Raw genomic sequence first — 16,237 nt, 5'->3', positions numbered from 1 at the left:
TACCTTGTGGTTTGTAATATTCTATTTTTCTTTATTTTCTGATCTTTTATTTACCACCTATTTCATGAGAGGGTATCCAAGCATACATTGTAGCTCCTATTGGATATGAAAAAAGTCATAAACACTGACACTGAGATGTTGTACTTATACTACTATAATGTTTTTTTGGCATGTCAAAATGAACAGATTTTTTTTTTTTTTGACTAAATGACAAAATATTATGCATGATTGTGCAGGGCCAGGTTTGCTTTGAGCCCACAGGTCATGGAAGACATGTGGAAGAACATGCTCTGATCAGATTAGAAAAAAAAAAGAAAATTTTTAGCTTAAAAATGATTAAATTTAATGATTAATGATTAAAATGAGCAAAACCATAAACACAACCCTTTAAACTTGTGCTCCTGTTTTTTTTGTTGCGCTCTCCCATCAGTCCAGGCTGTCCCAGAAGCAGCAGCGCATGATAAAGAACAGGGAGTCGGCATCGCTCTCTCGCAAGAAGAAGAAAGAGTATCTGCTCTCGCTGGAAGCTCGTCTGAAAGTGGCGCTGTCTGAAAACGAGGCGCTCAAGAGTGAGAACGGCAACTTGAAGAAGCAGCTGGAAGGCCTGCTGAGTCAGGTGAGAAATATTCCGAATGGCCCTGAAAAGATAACGAGTCGGGACAAAATAGCGTAGTAACATAAAAGTGATGTTTTTGCAGAACTCGGTTCTTAAAGCAACAGCACCCAAGAGGAGAGCCGTGTGCCTCATGGCGGTTCTGGTGTTCCTGGTGCTAAATGTGGGACCAACAAGGTGAGAGTCGCTCTGTCGGCATCTGCGCTCTGCGGTGATTTGATTTGGTGGCCGTAGCTTTGTTTGAAACTAAAGGAGAGCTGAAGATGGCAGAGACTGTTGGTGAACAGCTCCAGATACCACCGCAAAGTGTAACCCTGTAAATGTCTTTGATTACCGGAGAAAGCCAGGCGGGAAGCCCCATGACTCACTGTAAGATTCCTCCTCATGTTGGAGGTTCAGCAGAACAAGCCAGTATAAAACAATGAAGTATTTTATTGCTTTTTGTCTGCACAGGAAACCAAATGTTTGTGGATTTCGTCAAAAATAAACTTGTTAGGTCAGCGTTGACGTTGACTTTATCTCGATAATTCTACACTGTACCAATGAGTGGCGTTTAGTTCGGTTGAAGGTGCAAGTCCGGTCTCATTCTTTGTTTCATGTGCTATAATTGGGAAGGAAATTATTGGTAACATGCCTGTGCCCTATTCCTTTTGTTGTTCAGACATCTAATGGGTAATGACGGTTCAAAACTGCTTTGTTATTCCATAAGTCGAAGGAAGACAGAGCCCAAACATCTAAAACATGTCTTATGTTGTTTGTAATAACACTTGACAAATTATGATTTGAACTAAAAGCTGAACTGGGATTTTTTATTTAATGTTTTTTTTTAAAGCTTTGTTACTTCCAACAGACGGAGAAATTGTGTAATTCCACAAACTAAAACTCGGCCTCCATCTCCAACGAAAATGTCAGATTTTGTTTTCATTTTACAAAAATGTTTTCTTTTGGGAATAGCTTTTTCCACAAAGATGTAAGCATGACTTGTTTGGAGAGATGATTTGCTCTGCCTACTTTCTGAGCTGGGAAAATGCTCTTTTGGTTGTTTTCTAGTTCTCAGTAATGAATAAGTTTGCCTTTTCTCATCTTAGCTGAACTTTTTCTACTTTTGATATACTTTATTTGAATTTTACCCAATAGACCAACACTAAGTGGGGCATAAAAAATGAAAGGAGGAGACATGGTTTTCAAGTTTCCTTTCCAAATAAAGTGTAGAGGATGTTTGTATTATCATCTTCTAATCCGATCAATTAAACCTGAGAATTTGTGTACCTTTTTTTACAAGAGAGCCAAGAAGAAAGACTTTTTTTTAAAGGAAGTCGTAAAAAGTCACATTTGCAGTTTTCCCCAAACCGTAAAAAGAACATAAGAAATGTGAAAGAAAGTGACCCTTCTAACCCTTTTCACTTGCATAGAAAATGCTGTTTGTGGCAGAGAAAACTAATACTCCTCATCACAGTCTACAAACCAAAACAGCTCTGAGAGCTGGCAGCATCATTGCCAAAGGTTTTTCTATTAACACTGCCCTGAATTTAACTTTGTCCACATTCCCATCGAGCCAAGTGTTGACTCGATGGAGCTGAAATACACTGCCCGGCACATTTTTACATTTATTTTAATGAAATGTTTTAAATTTATGAATCCTTTTCCAATTATGATATAAACTGTGTTGGTATGTGACATCAGCTCGCAGTGTAATACGATGAAGTTTATGGTTTTAATGTCACTCTGTGTCAGAAAGTTCAAATAGTGTGACTGTATGCCCTACCTTGTACTTCCAAACAGATTTTTTTTTATATATATATACATCTGCAGTTCTCTTCAGAATAATTTATTTTAAAATGAACCCCCGTGTCATTTTTTCTTCTCTTTTTCAAAGATTCTTATTTATCCTTTACTATGACAAGCAAGGGACAGTTTAAGATATTTTTAAAAAGCGTATCCGAGTTTTTCCACATCTTCCTGACTGTCTGTGTCGTGGTCAGTTTGTTTCAGAGGGGCTCCGTCTCCAACCTCGACGTTGCTCCCATGCATCACAGTGGCAGACACCTCCTAGATTTCTCCGAATCCGACGCGGCGGCGGCGGCGGGTCCCGATCTCACCAGCACGCCCTCGGAGACGCCAGACAGGTGGGGATGGAACTAAACCAGCGTAGCTCACGTGTTTGTGCTTACCCAGTGTGTTAGTAGGCCAGGATGCACCTGTGCTTGCGTTCTGCCTCACCCTATTCAGCTCATTTATTCCACCTGTAAACATACGGGGAACTGATTAACAACTTGTTGTGTCAGCCTTTTTTATTTTACTGCAGACCCACGGAAAAACAGCTGGTGCTTGTGCTTTGAGTAACAAGGTGGAAAAGTGGACTCAAGCCGTGTTTGACGTTTAGCTCTGCATTGTTGATAACGGTCTATTTTCACAGCAGTCTATGTATTTGTCTTTCGACTTTAAGTGACCTCTAGGCGGAGGATTGGCAAACTACCAGAACCTGCGTGTGTTTTGCAAGGTGGTCATCACCATTACCGGCCTGCGTTGCATGCTACCTCCCTTGTCACATGTTAATTCAAACCATTCACCAGTGGTTTTGGGTTTCCCTGCAGCATTTAACCAGCTCAGGCAGGAAGGAACACATTAGCCTTTGCTAAAGGGGTGATGGCACCAAACGCAGCGGGGCAACGAATGACACGGTGGGGGCCGCAACATTAATTAAGGTCCTACTGAACTGAAAGGTGTGTGTGTGTGTGTGTGTGTGTGTGTGTGTGTGTGTGTGTGTGTGTGTGTGTGTGTGTGTGTGTGTGCGTATGCGTGTGTGTGTGTGTGCGCGCGTGTGCGTGCGTGCGTGCGGCTGGAGGCTTACTTGAGGCCCTGGATTAAAAACAATATATGTAATAAGGTCTTAATGATCTGACATATTATCTGGTGAAGCTGTTCCCAGAGCATTTAGAGGCCAAAAAAAACCAAAAAAAACCCGTTAGCTCACATTAGGAAAGCCCAGGAGAAAGATTAAGTTAGTTGCATGTTTTCCTTAACAACCCTCCATTTAGACTGTTTCTGACTGTGTCACCATCAGCATTTCAACCGTGTGAATCATTCAGGCGGTTGAATGATTCAGTCCCAGAGAGGAATCGCAGTTGTGATGAAAGCCAGAGTAGAATAAAAAAATGGAAAATTATGTAAAAAGTCTGCGCTGCTAATCGGCAGTATATGTAAACCCTGCGTCTCTTGGACCATCGTCTTCATCCGTCATCGACATCCCGGGTGCGGCCTATTGGGTGGCTGCACTCGCTTTTTTCCATTTGTCTCTGGTGGTCATCCCTTCAACCGTCTGTCTACCAATCTCTGATTTTATTTCCATTCATTGGTATGTTTTTTATTTTAGTTTTTTAATCTGATGGCGTCTCTTTCGATGTTGTTGCAGATCGGAGGATAAGGCACTGATGGTCGTGAAAAGTCCCGACTTTCTCAGACCTCCTCCCCCCTGCCAGCCTTCTGTCAACAGGACCAAGTGCATTGAGTAAGTACTGAAATATCGTTTTGACCTTTTTTTTTCATAAAGTCACAAAATCAATCAATTCTCACTGATCTAACTTGACAGGTTGGCTCATGAATTGAGGGGTTGGGTCCACCGCCATGCAGTAGAGCAGACCAAAACCAGACGCATGAGTAACAGCCACCATAAACCCATCAGAGACATCCTGGTAATCCACAACAGTAATGCAGACTTTGCTGGCTGCTATGAGAAAGCTACCTGTTACATAGCTGTTCTGAATTTGTATTGAAATGGCGCCTCCTTTGTAAACCAGGTTGTGATCTGCAGTTTTAGGTATTTCTGCAATTTAGATCCTCCCTTTCACCACTTTTTCACCTCCATTCACATCTTCCCCCTTTTTCCGCCTCTCGTTTTCGGCCAGGGTTTAATCCGGCAGCCCTGAGAAAGTAAACATAACACTTCAAGGGGAGCTTTGGGATTAGAGCCCCCTGCTCCCTTTTCCAACATTTTTCCCTGAGAGAGGCAGTAATGAAGTGATTCTGAGACTTACGTTATCACTACAGTTGATTGGCTGTGTTCAGGACGCGCGTCATTCTGTCCCAAGTTCGAAACTATCTATTTTAAGGCTATTCTGTGTTTATGTGGTGGACAGCATTGCTGCAGTTTCTTTCTTCTCTTTTGAGCTGTTTCTTGATGTGTTTATATAAATGTAGGAGCTAATTCTGTTCATTTCCTCAGCAGAAAACGGATAAAAAGGAAGATGAAATTGTCCAAATTGTCACTGTCCCGCACGGAGAAAATACAGAGGAAAAGTGAGTCTTTTTTGTTTTGTTTTTTGTTTTTTTTTTTAGAGATGTTTGTCGTTGTGCTTTAGGCTTATTTTTCTTTTTTGTGATGCAGCTTTAGATGTTAGATTGACATTTTACATCCAGGCAGCCCAGAAGAGTTACCTATTATCATCAACTTTTATTGTTTGTTGCAAAGGACACTGAGGTTTTAAGGCAAGCAGAGCTTATAAATATAAGTCTATTGCTAAACTGTGCAAATAGTCACTATCAGGCTCATCCCCTTGGGAGAAGGGTCTATGGTTCATCTGCTGAGCAAATATCAGTTTATTTACCCTATTTTTATTTAGCTATTTATTCATTTATTGGTGTTAATGTTGTCTCTGTAACCTGTTAACAGAAATTCAGGCAGTGAGCTGCAGGTTTACTACGCACGTCAGCACGTCTACAGCGACTTCTTTGATGAGCTCAATCGCCGCCCAGACACTTTCTACGTGGTGTCTTTTCGGAGGGTGAGTTAAATCCTCATCATTCAGACGGAAGTAAATTACTCCTGGCTCACAAGCAGGATTAAATCCACTTTTTTTTTTTTTTATCTCAACTGGCTCCAGCGGCCATTGGAGTGAGAGGCAGGGTTCTCTTCAGTCCATCACAGATTAATCCTCATCATCATTTGTCAATATAATTTCTTAATTGTAATGTGCATTTTGTTATTATGGGAACTCTCTCATAGTACAGCCAACCTTTCTAGCGGTACTTTTATGAAGAGACACACAGTTCATTAAGGTTTTACAAAACGAGATGGTGTGTTTTTCCATTCTGGCTTAATTGGGCAAATTTCAGGATTTTGTTGTTTTGAAAAATAAATGTAAAAAAAAATAACTGAGAGGAAAACACATCTTTTATTGTGTCAAGTGTATCTTTTTTTTATATGTGTAGTATTTGGCCTCTAATTTGGCAGATTGACAGTGGAGTGAAAAGCAGCCACTAAACCACTAAAGTCTCTTTAAGTTGGTAAAACCAATTTGCATCAGATTTCGTCAATGTTGTTGATCTACGATATGAAACAAAGTATAAAAGTTTTTTTGTTGTTGTTGTTTTTGGGTTTAACATGTAAAACTACAATATTCTAATAAATAGTGAAAATTTGCTATTACTGTATGATCATATCGACATTTTCCAGTCCAAAGCCAAACGAAAGTTAAGTTTCTTTACTTTGTCAATTTGTTTGTGTCTCTTTTTCAATGATATGGACATTGAAATATTGAACAATATCTCTAGAAGCTTTTCCTTGTGCAGCACAAATTCCTGGGTTTTATTCTAAGAAATAAACGGTGGAATTTGGAAAAAGGATAACATTTAAAAAAAATCAAAATACACTTAAAAAAAATGTTCTGTGTTCTGGAGCCCTTCCAGAAACACTGTAAACAGCGGTCCAGATGAAGAGTTCAGTCCTCAATATGAGAGTTTGTTTCTTAAAGTGCTTCATTAACTCTTGTTACTCGGTTTATTTGTCTGTATTGTGTTTCCTGGGTCCCAGTGTGTATGTGTGTGTGTGTGCGTATAACTATGTGGGCCCTTGTTTTCTTCTGAACTCTGTGTGATGCTATTACAGAACCGCCAAAGCTCTGGTTTAAATTTAAAATTCGTTTAGATTAGTCCATCCACCACCATGCAGACATGTGTTCCTCAAGGTGAAAACATCGTGTTGCTCATTATCGCTCATTCAGGACCCCTGCAACAGTTGAGGTCCCCCAGTTCATCACGCCGTACCAGCGTTGAGTAAACAAATAGTCGAGTGCGGGTCAAGTTTGTTGTAGCACCTGCATCTCTGATTCAATGGAAACTAAAACTCTGAAGAAGGAGGGAAAATATGACACTCGTGCTCTGTCATTTTTCCAGCTTCGCAGAACGTTTTGCATTGTGTTGCCATCGACGCCTTTATGCAAGTGCTCTAGGGTGAGATCATAGTTACTGCTGGCTGTTATTGTGTGTTGTGTCAATAAGGTTCAAGGAAACTCCATCCGTAGTCTTAGGAGCAACAGCTCGCACGTAATTTGAACAGGTTCGGCGTTTCGCCATCGCGCTGATGAGGAGCAGCGATGTGACCGATGTTTTCCGGCTTGCCCCCGCCCTCCAGCTTCAGACGCTCTGTCACACTTTTGAGTTCATCTGCTTGTCTTGGCTGGAGCTCGTCCTTTGTCTTGCACTGCTGCATGCATGTGAGACGCTGAATCCTTCCTTCAGGAGCAGATCGACGTTACAAACGACTTTGCTCAAATTAATGTGTTTTGATTAGGCCGTCTTGTCTAAACTCTGGACGGTCATCTGTCATCACATTTTCTTCCCTTCTCCAATTTAAAAAAAAAAAAAGTTTCACAAAGACCAAGTTTTATAAGCAGTGTGTGGTGAACTTAAGCTGTTGACAGATCAGTTGCTTCTCCGTTTCTAAAATGTGCAAGTGTGGCTAGAAAAGTTATTCAGGCAGTTCTTTGCTATGGCAGAGATAGACACAGTGATATTGTGATGATACATTGTGCAGGTCTAATACACACAGGCTCAAATATCGGCAAGTTGCAGGAGAACCCCATGCTTCCTTTAAGCTGTTGACAAACTTGTGGCTTCTTTTGTTTAGTGGACTAGTCCAAGGGTTTTCAGCTGTTAGAGGTTTAATGTTGGGCTTTTTCGCTCAGGTTTTGATGTGTTTTTAGGATTTTTCTCTTGATAGTTCTCTGCTTCTGTTATACCATCCACTTTGTGCAAGACAAACCCTCAGCATGATCACACCACTGCCATGCTTGACAGTTGGTACAGTATTTTTTGTTTTCCCTCTACACACATTACTTGTCCAGGTGGGTGAATTTCAGTCATTTCTCTGTCCAATCTGATGCTGAACTTGCTTCTCTGCACACAGTTTGCTCCTCAATATCCCAACCAATTTTCTTTACAAGGTTGAATTTCTGTGTGAGATACTTAACACAAATCCAGGGAAGGGTTCAGATTCCGATTGCTACAACCTCAACTATATCCGTTGAGAAACTCATGCAGCCAATATTTATTTACCACCGTGTGAATTGCTTTTTCCACTCGGTGATGTTCTCCTCATTGTTTCCAGGATCATCTTTTGCTTCCTGCCACTAACCACAACAAAGGAAGTCGACCCAAGATGTCTGTCGTGTTGCCAGCCATGAACATTAATGGTAAGTGCTGCAGCACACGCACCACAGTCAGAGCTTTGTTGCTCAAGACATGTTCAAGCATAGAAAGGGAAGCTGGAAGCAGATTCAGGGAGTAGAGCGTCTCGCTGGTGGTCTGCAACATATTTCATTAAATAAGCTCCGTACCTAAAAGGGGGAAAGTTGATTTTTAAATCAGTTTGTCTTTACAGTTATGCCTTCTCTCCTTAAGCACTACTTTGTTTTTACAAATCTACAGTATCTCAGTGAACAAACCATTTTTGCTACCTGCTGCTGTCAAAATGTGTTTCACTTTCTGCTTTGCTATGAGTTCGCACATTGACGGTTAATTTATTAAAGTAGAATATGGTTCTTTCTGTTTAGTTCTTTCTATGGCTCTTAGGATACAGTTAAGTTCACTTATTGTGTTGCAAAGTTGTGCTAATTCCAAATGAGAAAAAAAAAAAAAACTAATTTTAAAAGTTCAGGAATTCATTCCTGCGATCGGAAAAGTCTCACCTCTTTGAAGACATTTAGTGACCTATTTGAACTATTATTAGAAGCTGAAAGCTTTTTGGGAAACAAAAAGAAGAGACTCTTCATTTTGAATATTAGCAAAACTGCTGTCCTGAGGAATGTAATCGGTTGTAACACAGCTTTGACTTAGTGGGTGGTGATGAGAGTTTGCTCGGTTACATTTGGGGAGGTGGGCTCTGGGGTATTTTCACCAGCCCATTTGAGAAGCTCTCATCCATTTATTTGACTGCCTGCTATACATGAGTTACCTCTGCACATTTGATGTGCAAAAGCCTTTGCTTTTGTTTGCCGAATTGTTGTTTTATGAATAATCGCTGTGGCCATTTGGTTCTTATTTCTATGACCTCATGTAAGGTTTTCACCAAGGCCCTCAGATCTGCTGGGCTGCTATTAGTACCATTTTCCAGAGTTAGGTCATGAAGGATGGAAAGAGAGAATCATGATCAAATGTTTGTTACAAAATCTGTACACAGTGAACTCCAGTATACTGTTTTTATGACCCTACTGGATGTTAATAAAGTGGCTCTATTGGTTTCGACACTTTCATGGTCATTTTCGTCACATCGATAAAGTCATCCGGTTCTTCCGTTTTCTTCACCATCTGTGGCAAGACACCAGCAGCAGTTTTGATCAGAGATTGTGAGTCGTGTCCATCCGAGTTGGTTAGTCGGTAGGAAAAACGCCGCCATCGAGAATATTTAGGCAAAGATTGATGAAGATAAACATTTATTCTCGGTTTGTCTTGTTGCAGTGGAAAGCGCTGGTAGGATGAACCATTGAAAGGCCAGTTGGAGTCAAATCCAACGGATCTTCTTCAGCCAGCAGCCAAACAAAGGTGGCATTCAAAGTGAAATATCAGACCTCAAAGTCCTTGCCTCCCCATAAAGGAGGGTTTCAATTTGCATGAATTGTCATCGATGCTCGCAATGGATTCGCTATCCAATCTAATGAGCAAATAAAATGGATCTGACCTGAAGTCTTTGACCCGACATCAAAAAGTGCAATGAGCGGTTAAGTTCCAGCGGAGCATAACAAAATAAAACCTGATTGGGATTTTGTGCAGCGCACGGGACGTTTCCCTTTTGTTTGTAACCCCCATGTGTCACCCAGATGACAGCTTCTTGTTGCACTTTTGTTTTATGCTGACTTTATGTGCGACTTTAAAGTAAGAAAGTGCAATTCCACATACTTATAGAGCCAACATCCTTGGAAAAGAGAAAAAGGCACGGCTCTGTTAAAGAACTCCTCAGTGGAAGATAATGCTTTCCAGCTCCCTGATGGTGTGCTCCTTTTAGGAATGCCATACTCCTATAGTCACTTAATGGTTCTCATCTGGAAGGAGGTGGATGGACTGTTTTAATTTGAAGTGATTGTCTGGTCTGTCTTGGACAAAAGCTGAATGCTGCAGATAGAGGCTTTGATCTGAGGGTTTGTGTGTTCTGCTCCGCTGCCCGATTCGGTTCAGTAGTTCTGTTAAAAGTACCGCTTTGATCTGGCTCACCTTTATTTGACAATCGGAGTCTGAAAGTAGCTCAATCAAGTGGAAGCGACATGTTTGGATGGAGAAAAACGTTTTTAGGATGACGACATGTACAGGTGGGGCGTTACACTTCGGATTGCTTTATAGGATTCTCTCTGTACATTGTGACGGAAATAGTAGAATTGAATTTTTTTCTTTTTTTTTATCGTCCCATAGTTTGGAAATTCAGGTGTCCTATTCACACAAAGGCAAAAATCAAAACTAATGATGCAATATTTAAAAATAGCACATCTGGATTTAAAGTAACGTCACATGTCAGTGATTTTATTTTAACCGGTTAGCCATGGGGGAAAAAAAAAAAAAAAAAAAAAACTCTCGGAACTTAGCGCAAGATTCAGAGCCAGTGAGTTTCATGAAACGAGAGAAAACTTTTCCGTACCTATTCACTCAGTAATTTTGTCTCTTCAGACATACAATATATATTTTAAGGGTTAATTAAAATCTGTCAGTATATTTTGCTGTATGCTAAAATCTCTTTCTCATTTGGCTGGTCCTTTGTTACATGTGGCACACTAATTGTAGCTTTAACAATAAACATTAGAACAAATTGTTATCCAGTGGTTGATTCGATGCTGCTTTCATTCATCATGCACCGTAATTTTATTTTTTTTTATTTTTTATTTTTTGTGCAGACCGGTAAAATGATAATGAGGATTATCTTCACTCGGATACGATTAAATTTGCAGACAACATGCTTCCTTATGTAAAGGAGGGAAGAAAAGCTTCCTTCATGAATGGATCCTCTGAGTTTGTTCCAATTTGGCATTTGACATCCTGCTGAGGGACTCACTCAGGCCTCCTCATGCATTAATGCATTGTTGTAGGACATTAGAGCCTTATCGGCGTACAGCAGCTGGAACGTTTCCAGATGGCTCAAGTGAAGTAGGGGGGTAATAAGGCCACAAGCAGTTGGTCGGTGAATCTGGCAGCCTCTTCAAAGCATTGCTGTTTGAGGTGAATCTCGTGGCTGTACGCTGATGTGTTTCATCCTTCGCCTCTCAGGCTTCTTAAGAAGTTAAAGATCAAATTCCCTGATAATCTATTGAAGGATGGATAGAAAAATATAAGATGGAAAAATAATCTGAGTCTAGAATTTTACTGCATTATGTTTGTGGTGGATTTGATTACATCACACAGTCGCAAAGCTTGAAGTTCACAAAGTCTGATACCGTTAGCTGTGTTTTCCAAATGTTATACTAAATTCCAGTGTAATAAATAAAGACGATCCACCTGCAAGCAATTGGACACACATGATCAGGAAATGCAACAGCTGTAAAACCGTTTAGTGTTCCTAAATTTAGAAGGGGCATTTTTCACTTCTTAAGCGTGTGTGTGTGTGCGTGTGCGTGTGCGTGTGTGTGTGTGTGTGGGTGGGTGTGTGCGTGTGTGTGTGTGTGTGCGTGTGCGTGCGTGCGTGCGTGTCCAAAAAAACCCACAAATTTGACCATTTTTAATATGAGGGGAAATATATGGAATCATTATTCCAATTTTATATTAGAATAGTTCTTGAAAAGTAACTTTTCTGTGCTCTATTTACTTCTTTTAATTTAGATAATCATTGCTTCTAGCTAATGAAAATCTAAAATTTCAGTTTCTCGAAAAGTTGACATGTCACACGAGACCAAACCAATTAAATTAAAGACCAGTGTACCGGTTCACCTTGACGATTTATGGGTGGATCTACATCCCCACCCTCATTTGTGGTCATGATCACTGCTAGAGCTCCGCCCACACGCACTACACACTGCGCATAAGGCACCCAGTGGCCAGGGTGGGACCAGAACAATCAGACTCAGTCAACAACATGCTTACCTATAATATGAGAGGCATGTTAGTAGGTATAAGAAATGCATAACAATTTGCTCTAGAAAAAGTTGCAAAGGCAGCCACGGCCAAATATTAAGCACACAAGCTGTGAAGTACATGGGCAAACGTTTCAGGAACTTGACATCTTAATATGTAAAATATTTCTTTTTATGTACTTCAGGACAATTAAAAAAAAAAAAAAAATCAAAGAAATATTTTCTTATTTAATTTGGCTGTAAGCCACGAGCATCAGAACAAACAAAAATAAAGAAAAAATACCTGCTTGAATTGGATCAGTTTGTGTAATGAGTTTATATATTGTCACTTTTTGAAATAAACAAACTGATATCATATCTGCATGGTATTCTGAGCTATTGAGACTCGCCTGCATCTGTTGGGATTTCCAAAGCCCACTTCACACAGAGCTGCTTTTGTCTGGTGAATGTAGCGCTTCAAAAAGGGTGAAATGCAGAAACAAATTATTTTCTTTGATGTCTCTCCAAACACTGAGGCCATCCGGAGCATCCGAATTTGACTGCAGGTGCACAAGATCAAGTCAAAAACTCGCCTGCCCAAGACTTATTCGCCCATGAAATCCGGCAGCTGCAGCAGAAACGATCATATGGTCCAGTTTGATGAGATCTGCCGGCCTTATTGCATCCCAGAAAGCCCAGCTTTTGGAGAAGGAGAAGCTCATGTCTTGTGCAGGTGTCTGAAAAACAGCCTGCAGCTTTCATTTCTTTCACGTAGGCATTTCAAAGACACCCCAGCACCAATTCCAGTTAAAACTGAGAGCGGCGTGCTCCAGATGAGGAGCGTTTTCTCCACCAGCCGATGATCAGAGCTTCAAGTTCTCAAGCTGTTGACGTAAAGGCCACATCAAACCAATGTGGCATTTACCAGTGGGTAAATGCCACATTGATGCTTCTTTTTTCTTGCTCAGAATTTCACAAGAGTCCTCACTCTTGTGAAAGGCTCTGTTGCTCGACGTCGAGTAAGGTTTGGAAGTGGGAGCGCCACAAACCACCAGTGTTGAGTCGCGGATCTGATTCCATGTCTGAATTTATCAAAGGAAACGTAAATAATTGCCTATGTGTAGGTTGAAACGACTGTGAGAACGTACAGTATTTATGTAGGATAACAATCCAAGACACAGTCTGTGGTTGGGAGCTTTATTCAAACACAATAGTCTCCCTCATGAACATAAATTACTTTCAGTGTTTGAGTCTCTGCCCAGGTTTCCTCTGCTTCGCTGAACACAGCTACAGGGATCCTGAGTCATCGTTAGCGTTCTCCTCCTGCGCTCCCTTTGCTTGTTCTGTCTTCTGCAATTTGCATGCCCCGCTGTTGTTTCGTGAGGTTTTGTTTATCTCAGCGATGGCGAAATCCGGTGTCTGACTCACCTCTGGGCTCCATGTGTAGCTCAGCTTGTTGCTTCCTTCCCCCCGCTGTCACAGTCAGCAATCCTTACAACATCGCTTACTTTCACCTCTGGGAAAGCTTTGGAATATGCTTTCAGATCAGATTAGACTGTAATCGTAGTCTTATGCAAAAAAGGTAGAATGGAAAGATTCTTCACCAAGTCTCCATCTAAGCAGGCTAAAGCTATCACTTTGTGCTGCTCTAATTAGTCTTCTCCTATAACATTCCGCAAGCTTGGAACAAGAAGAGATGGAAAACTTTGACCCGTCTTCACGCTCTGTTCTTTGTAGCACATCCTGCAGCTTTTCTACAAGAGAGGGGTGAACATGGGTGGGTCTGTGTTGATTTGGACAGGATACATTTTGAATAATTTACGTAATAGATTTTTTTTTTTTAAACATACGAAGGACCTGGCCAGAACATTGGTGTGCTGCTTCTCATGACCCAATGGGGGTTAATAATGGTTTCAAAAAACGATCTGATGGGATGCTGGAAAAGGCTGCTGTACTTAAAAGAGTTAGGCTGTGACCGAAGCTATTCAAGCCTAAAATACCATCTTGATGCAAAACATGTTGCAGCTAGCACAGATGTCCCCAATGCTAACATCCACAGTCATGATTTCTTTTTTTTTTAATTGCATAAATGATCAGGAGTTCCTGAAACACTTGACAACCAAATGGGAATAGTATCACTTTTACACCAATCTGATGGTTTAATAACCTAAATAACGGATTAAGAGGAATACATATTTTTGTTGTTCAGCTCATATTTCAGTTTATTCAATAGTTTTATAGCAAAAAGGTGTTTTGTCAATAAATTTACCCCAAATAAAGTTTGCATTTGCCCCATTTTTTTTCTTGATCGGATAATCCTATTGCAATAATCCCACACGACCATACCCTCTCTTTATTCTAACACTTTTTTAAATTGTCTCTGAACAGAGTCCCAATAAGTGTTCAAGAAGCTGTAAATGATCTCCTTTATTTGTTCACTTGCTCATGAGCTCACTGGCATCCTGTTCTTGTCTCGCCGACACAGAGAGCATCATTAAAGACAACGAGTTCGAGGTGATGATGCAGATCGACTGCGAAGTTACCGACACCAGGATCCTCCACATCCGGTCCTCCAGCATCCCGCCGCTGCTGCGGGTCAACCAGACGGACACTTTTTACCAGCACACCCCGACCGACGGCAAGCCTGCACCTCCGGTCGGCGTGCTGATGGGATCATCGTAACGTCGTCTTCGTAACTCAACGATTGGGGGAAAACCCAAGACAGCACCTCACTTTACGATTATTTTCAATAGAGGAGGATAAACTCTGTGTGGTCCCACAGATTTTATATTTGTGATTTTTTTTAAATGAAGGCGTTTTTTTTTTTTTTTTTTTTTTTTTCCTGAATTGCACCATGTTAGAATAGATCAAAAGCTGAGAGCAGAGGCTGCCTCCTTGGGTGGCAACGCCGACTCCCCCCTTCAGCCCCACACATCCAGATCAGGGTAATTGTTAGTCTGCAGGGAGCCGGGCGTTGAACTCTGAGTCACCCCATCATCGTCACACAAGTATTTCAACTCCTAAAAGCTCTGTAACATTTTTTTTCTCTGTTGTTTTTGACACGGTGATATTTAAAGACATAAAAAATAAAAATAAAAAACTATATGATGTTGGTGTTTCGAGGCACAACAGGTTCAGTTTTTATTCTAACAGAATGTGCTGTTAAATTTTAATATGTTTTATTTGTAAAATGTTAAGATATAACTATTGCATTCACAGCAGAGAAACTTTCAGTAAACTCAGGAAGTTGGATTATTATTTTATTTTTATTTTTTTTGCATTTTAAGCTACCTGGCTTTAATTGAAATATGGGTGGATGTTTTCAACCATGAATAATTGTAATTCTTTTTTTTTTTGTCTTTGCACTCTCATGGTCATACCAGTACTGTACATATTTATGTCTAGATATTATGTAACAGTACACATTCTTGGTTCCATGCGTCCTGCTCAGTTTTGTGTTTGTGTCAAATTATTTTGTCATTCTTTTTTTCTCTCTCTCCTGTGTGTTTGTTTTTTTTCAAACTCATTTATCCTAAATGATTTATTTTATTTAAGATTAACGGAGATCTAGAGAAACTACACATAATTGTATTTTTTTTGTCAGTTTATTTTAAAACCTAATTGAAAAAGGGGAAAAGAACACTTTGACAAAATATTTGAAGACTTCCTCAGTCTTCATTTTGTTTTTAACTTGTATTAAAATTAAACCTGCTGATTTTTTTTTTTTTCCTGTATAGTTGTATCCACCTACATGGCATTGATGCACAGGACATTCAGAACAACATTTAGTTTTGGCTTTAAATGCCTTACCTTTCTGGGCAGGTGATTCTTCTCCTCATGATACCTTCTGTTTCTTTGACATGAAGTGATGAAATGTAAATTGCCCTTTGTTTTCTATTATCCAGGACCAGGTTTTGTATGGTGATATAAAATAAGCATATACCTATTAGCAACTGATGGTTGCTTTTGATTCAAAAAAATTGCTCATAAAAGAGCATAAGTTTTCCTGCCATGCCTCTTTGTGTTGCGTTTTATGTTATTTCTAGGATACAATCTCTTAAACATTTTTGGTTCACCCTCCAAAAATGTGAAATTATAAATTTCTGAGGTTTTGTCTTTTTATGTGTTTCAAATAAAATAAACACTGGATTTTCTTTAAAATATACTTGTGTGTATGTCTTGGCTTGTTTGCAAAAATCCCTTCACTGCTTTACTTTAAAATGTTATTTAAGTACATTCCTGTTCGCTTCTCCCAGAATGACTGTTTCCATCCAGAGACTTTGCTCTAAATTACCGGTTTAAGCATTAATTTCTGCATTCT

The 16,237-nt window shown here is 40.1% G+C and overlaps 1 protein-coding gene across 2 annotated transcripts in view; it reads left to right on the top strand.

Moving 5' to 3' along the window:
* The window catches only part of atf6 (activating transcription factor 6), a 32,646-nt gene extending 16,567 nt beyond the window's left edge, over window positions 1–16,079 (top strand). Inside the window, exons 8-16 of one of the 2 annotated variants that reach the window (XM_014985360.2) lie at window positions 431–616; window positions 699–790; window positions 2,596–2,739; window positions 4,026–4,121; window positions 4,203–4,305; window positions 4,839–4,909; window positions 5,283–5,394; window positions 7,998–8,082; window positions 14,402–16,079. In XM_014985360.2, coding sequence (XP_014840846.2) covers window positions 431–616; window positions 699–790; window positions 2,596–2,739; window positions 4,026–4,121; window positions 4,203–4,305; window positions 4,839–4,909; window positions 5,283–5,394; window positions 7,998–8,082; window positions 14,402–14,598 — 1,086 coding nt within the window. In that variant the 3' untranslated portion in view covers window positions 14,599–16,079. Of the gene's footprint in view, window positions 1–430; window positions 617–698; window positions 791–2,595; window positions 2,740–4,025; window positions 4,122–4,202; window positions 4,306–4,835; window positions 4,910–5,282; window positions 5,395–7,997; window positions 8,083–14,401 lie in introns of both variants that reach the window. The other variant, XM_014985358.2, reaches the window with a different exon arrangement.
* The last annotated feature ends 158 nt before the right edge of the window (window positions 16,080–16,237 follow it).

Source organism: Poecilia mexicana, unplaced genomic scaffold (assembly GCF_051168715.1).
Source record: "Poecilia mexicana isolate PSO_F unplaced genomic scaffold, ASM5116871v1 scaffold_4, whole genome shotgun sequence".
NCBI lineage: Eukaryota > Metazoa > Chordata > Actinopteri > Cyprinodontiformes > Poeciliidae > Poecilia > Poecilia mexicana.
Note: the sequence above shows the minus strand (reverse complement) of the source record. Positions and strands in the feature narration are given on the sequence as shown.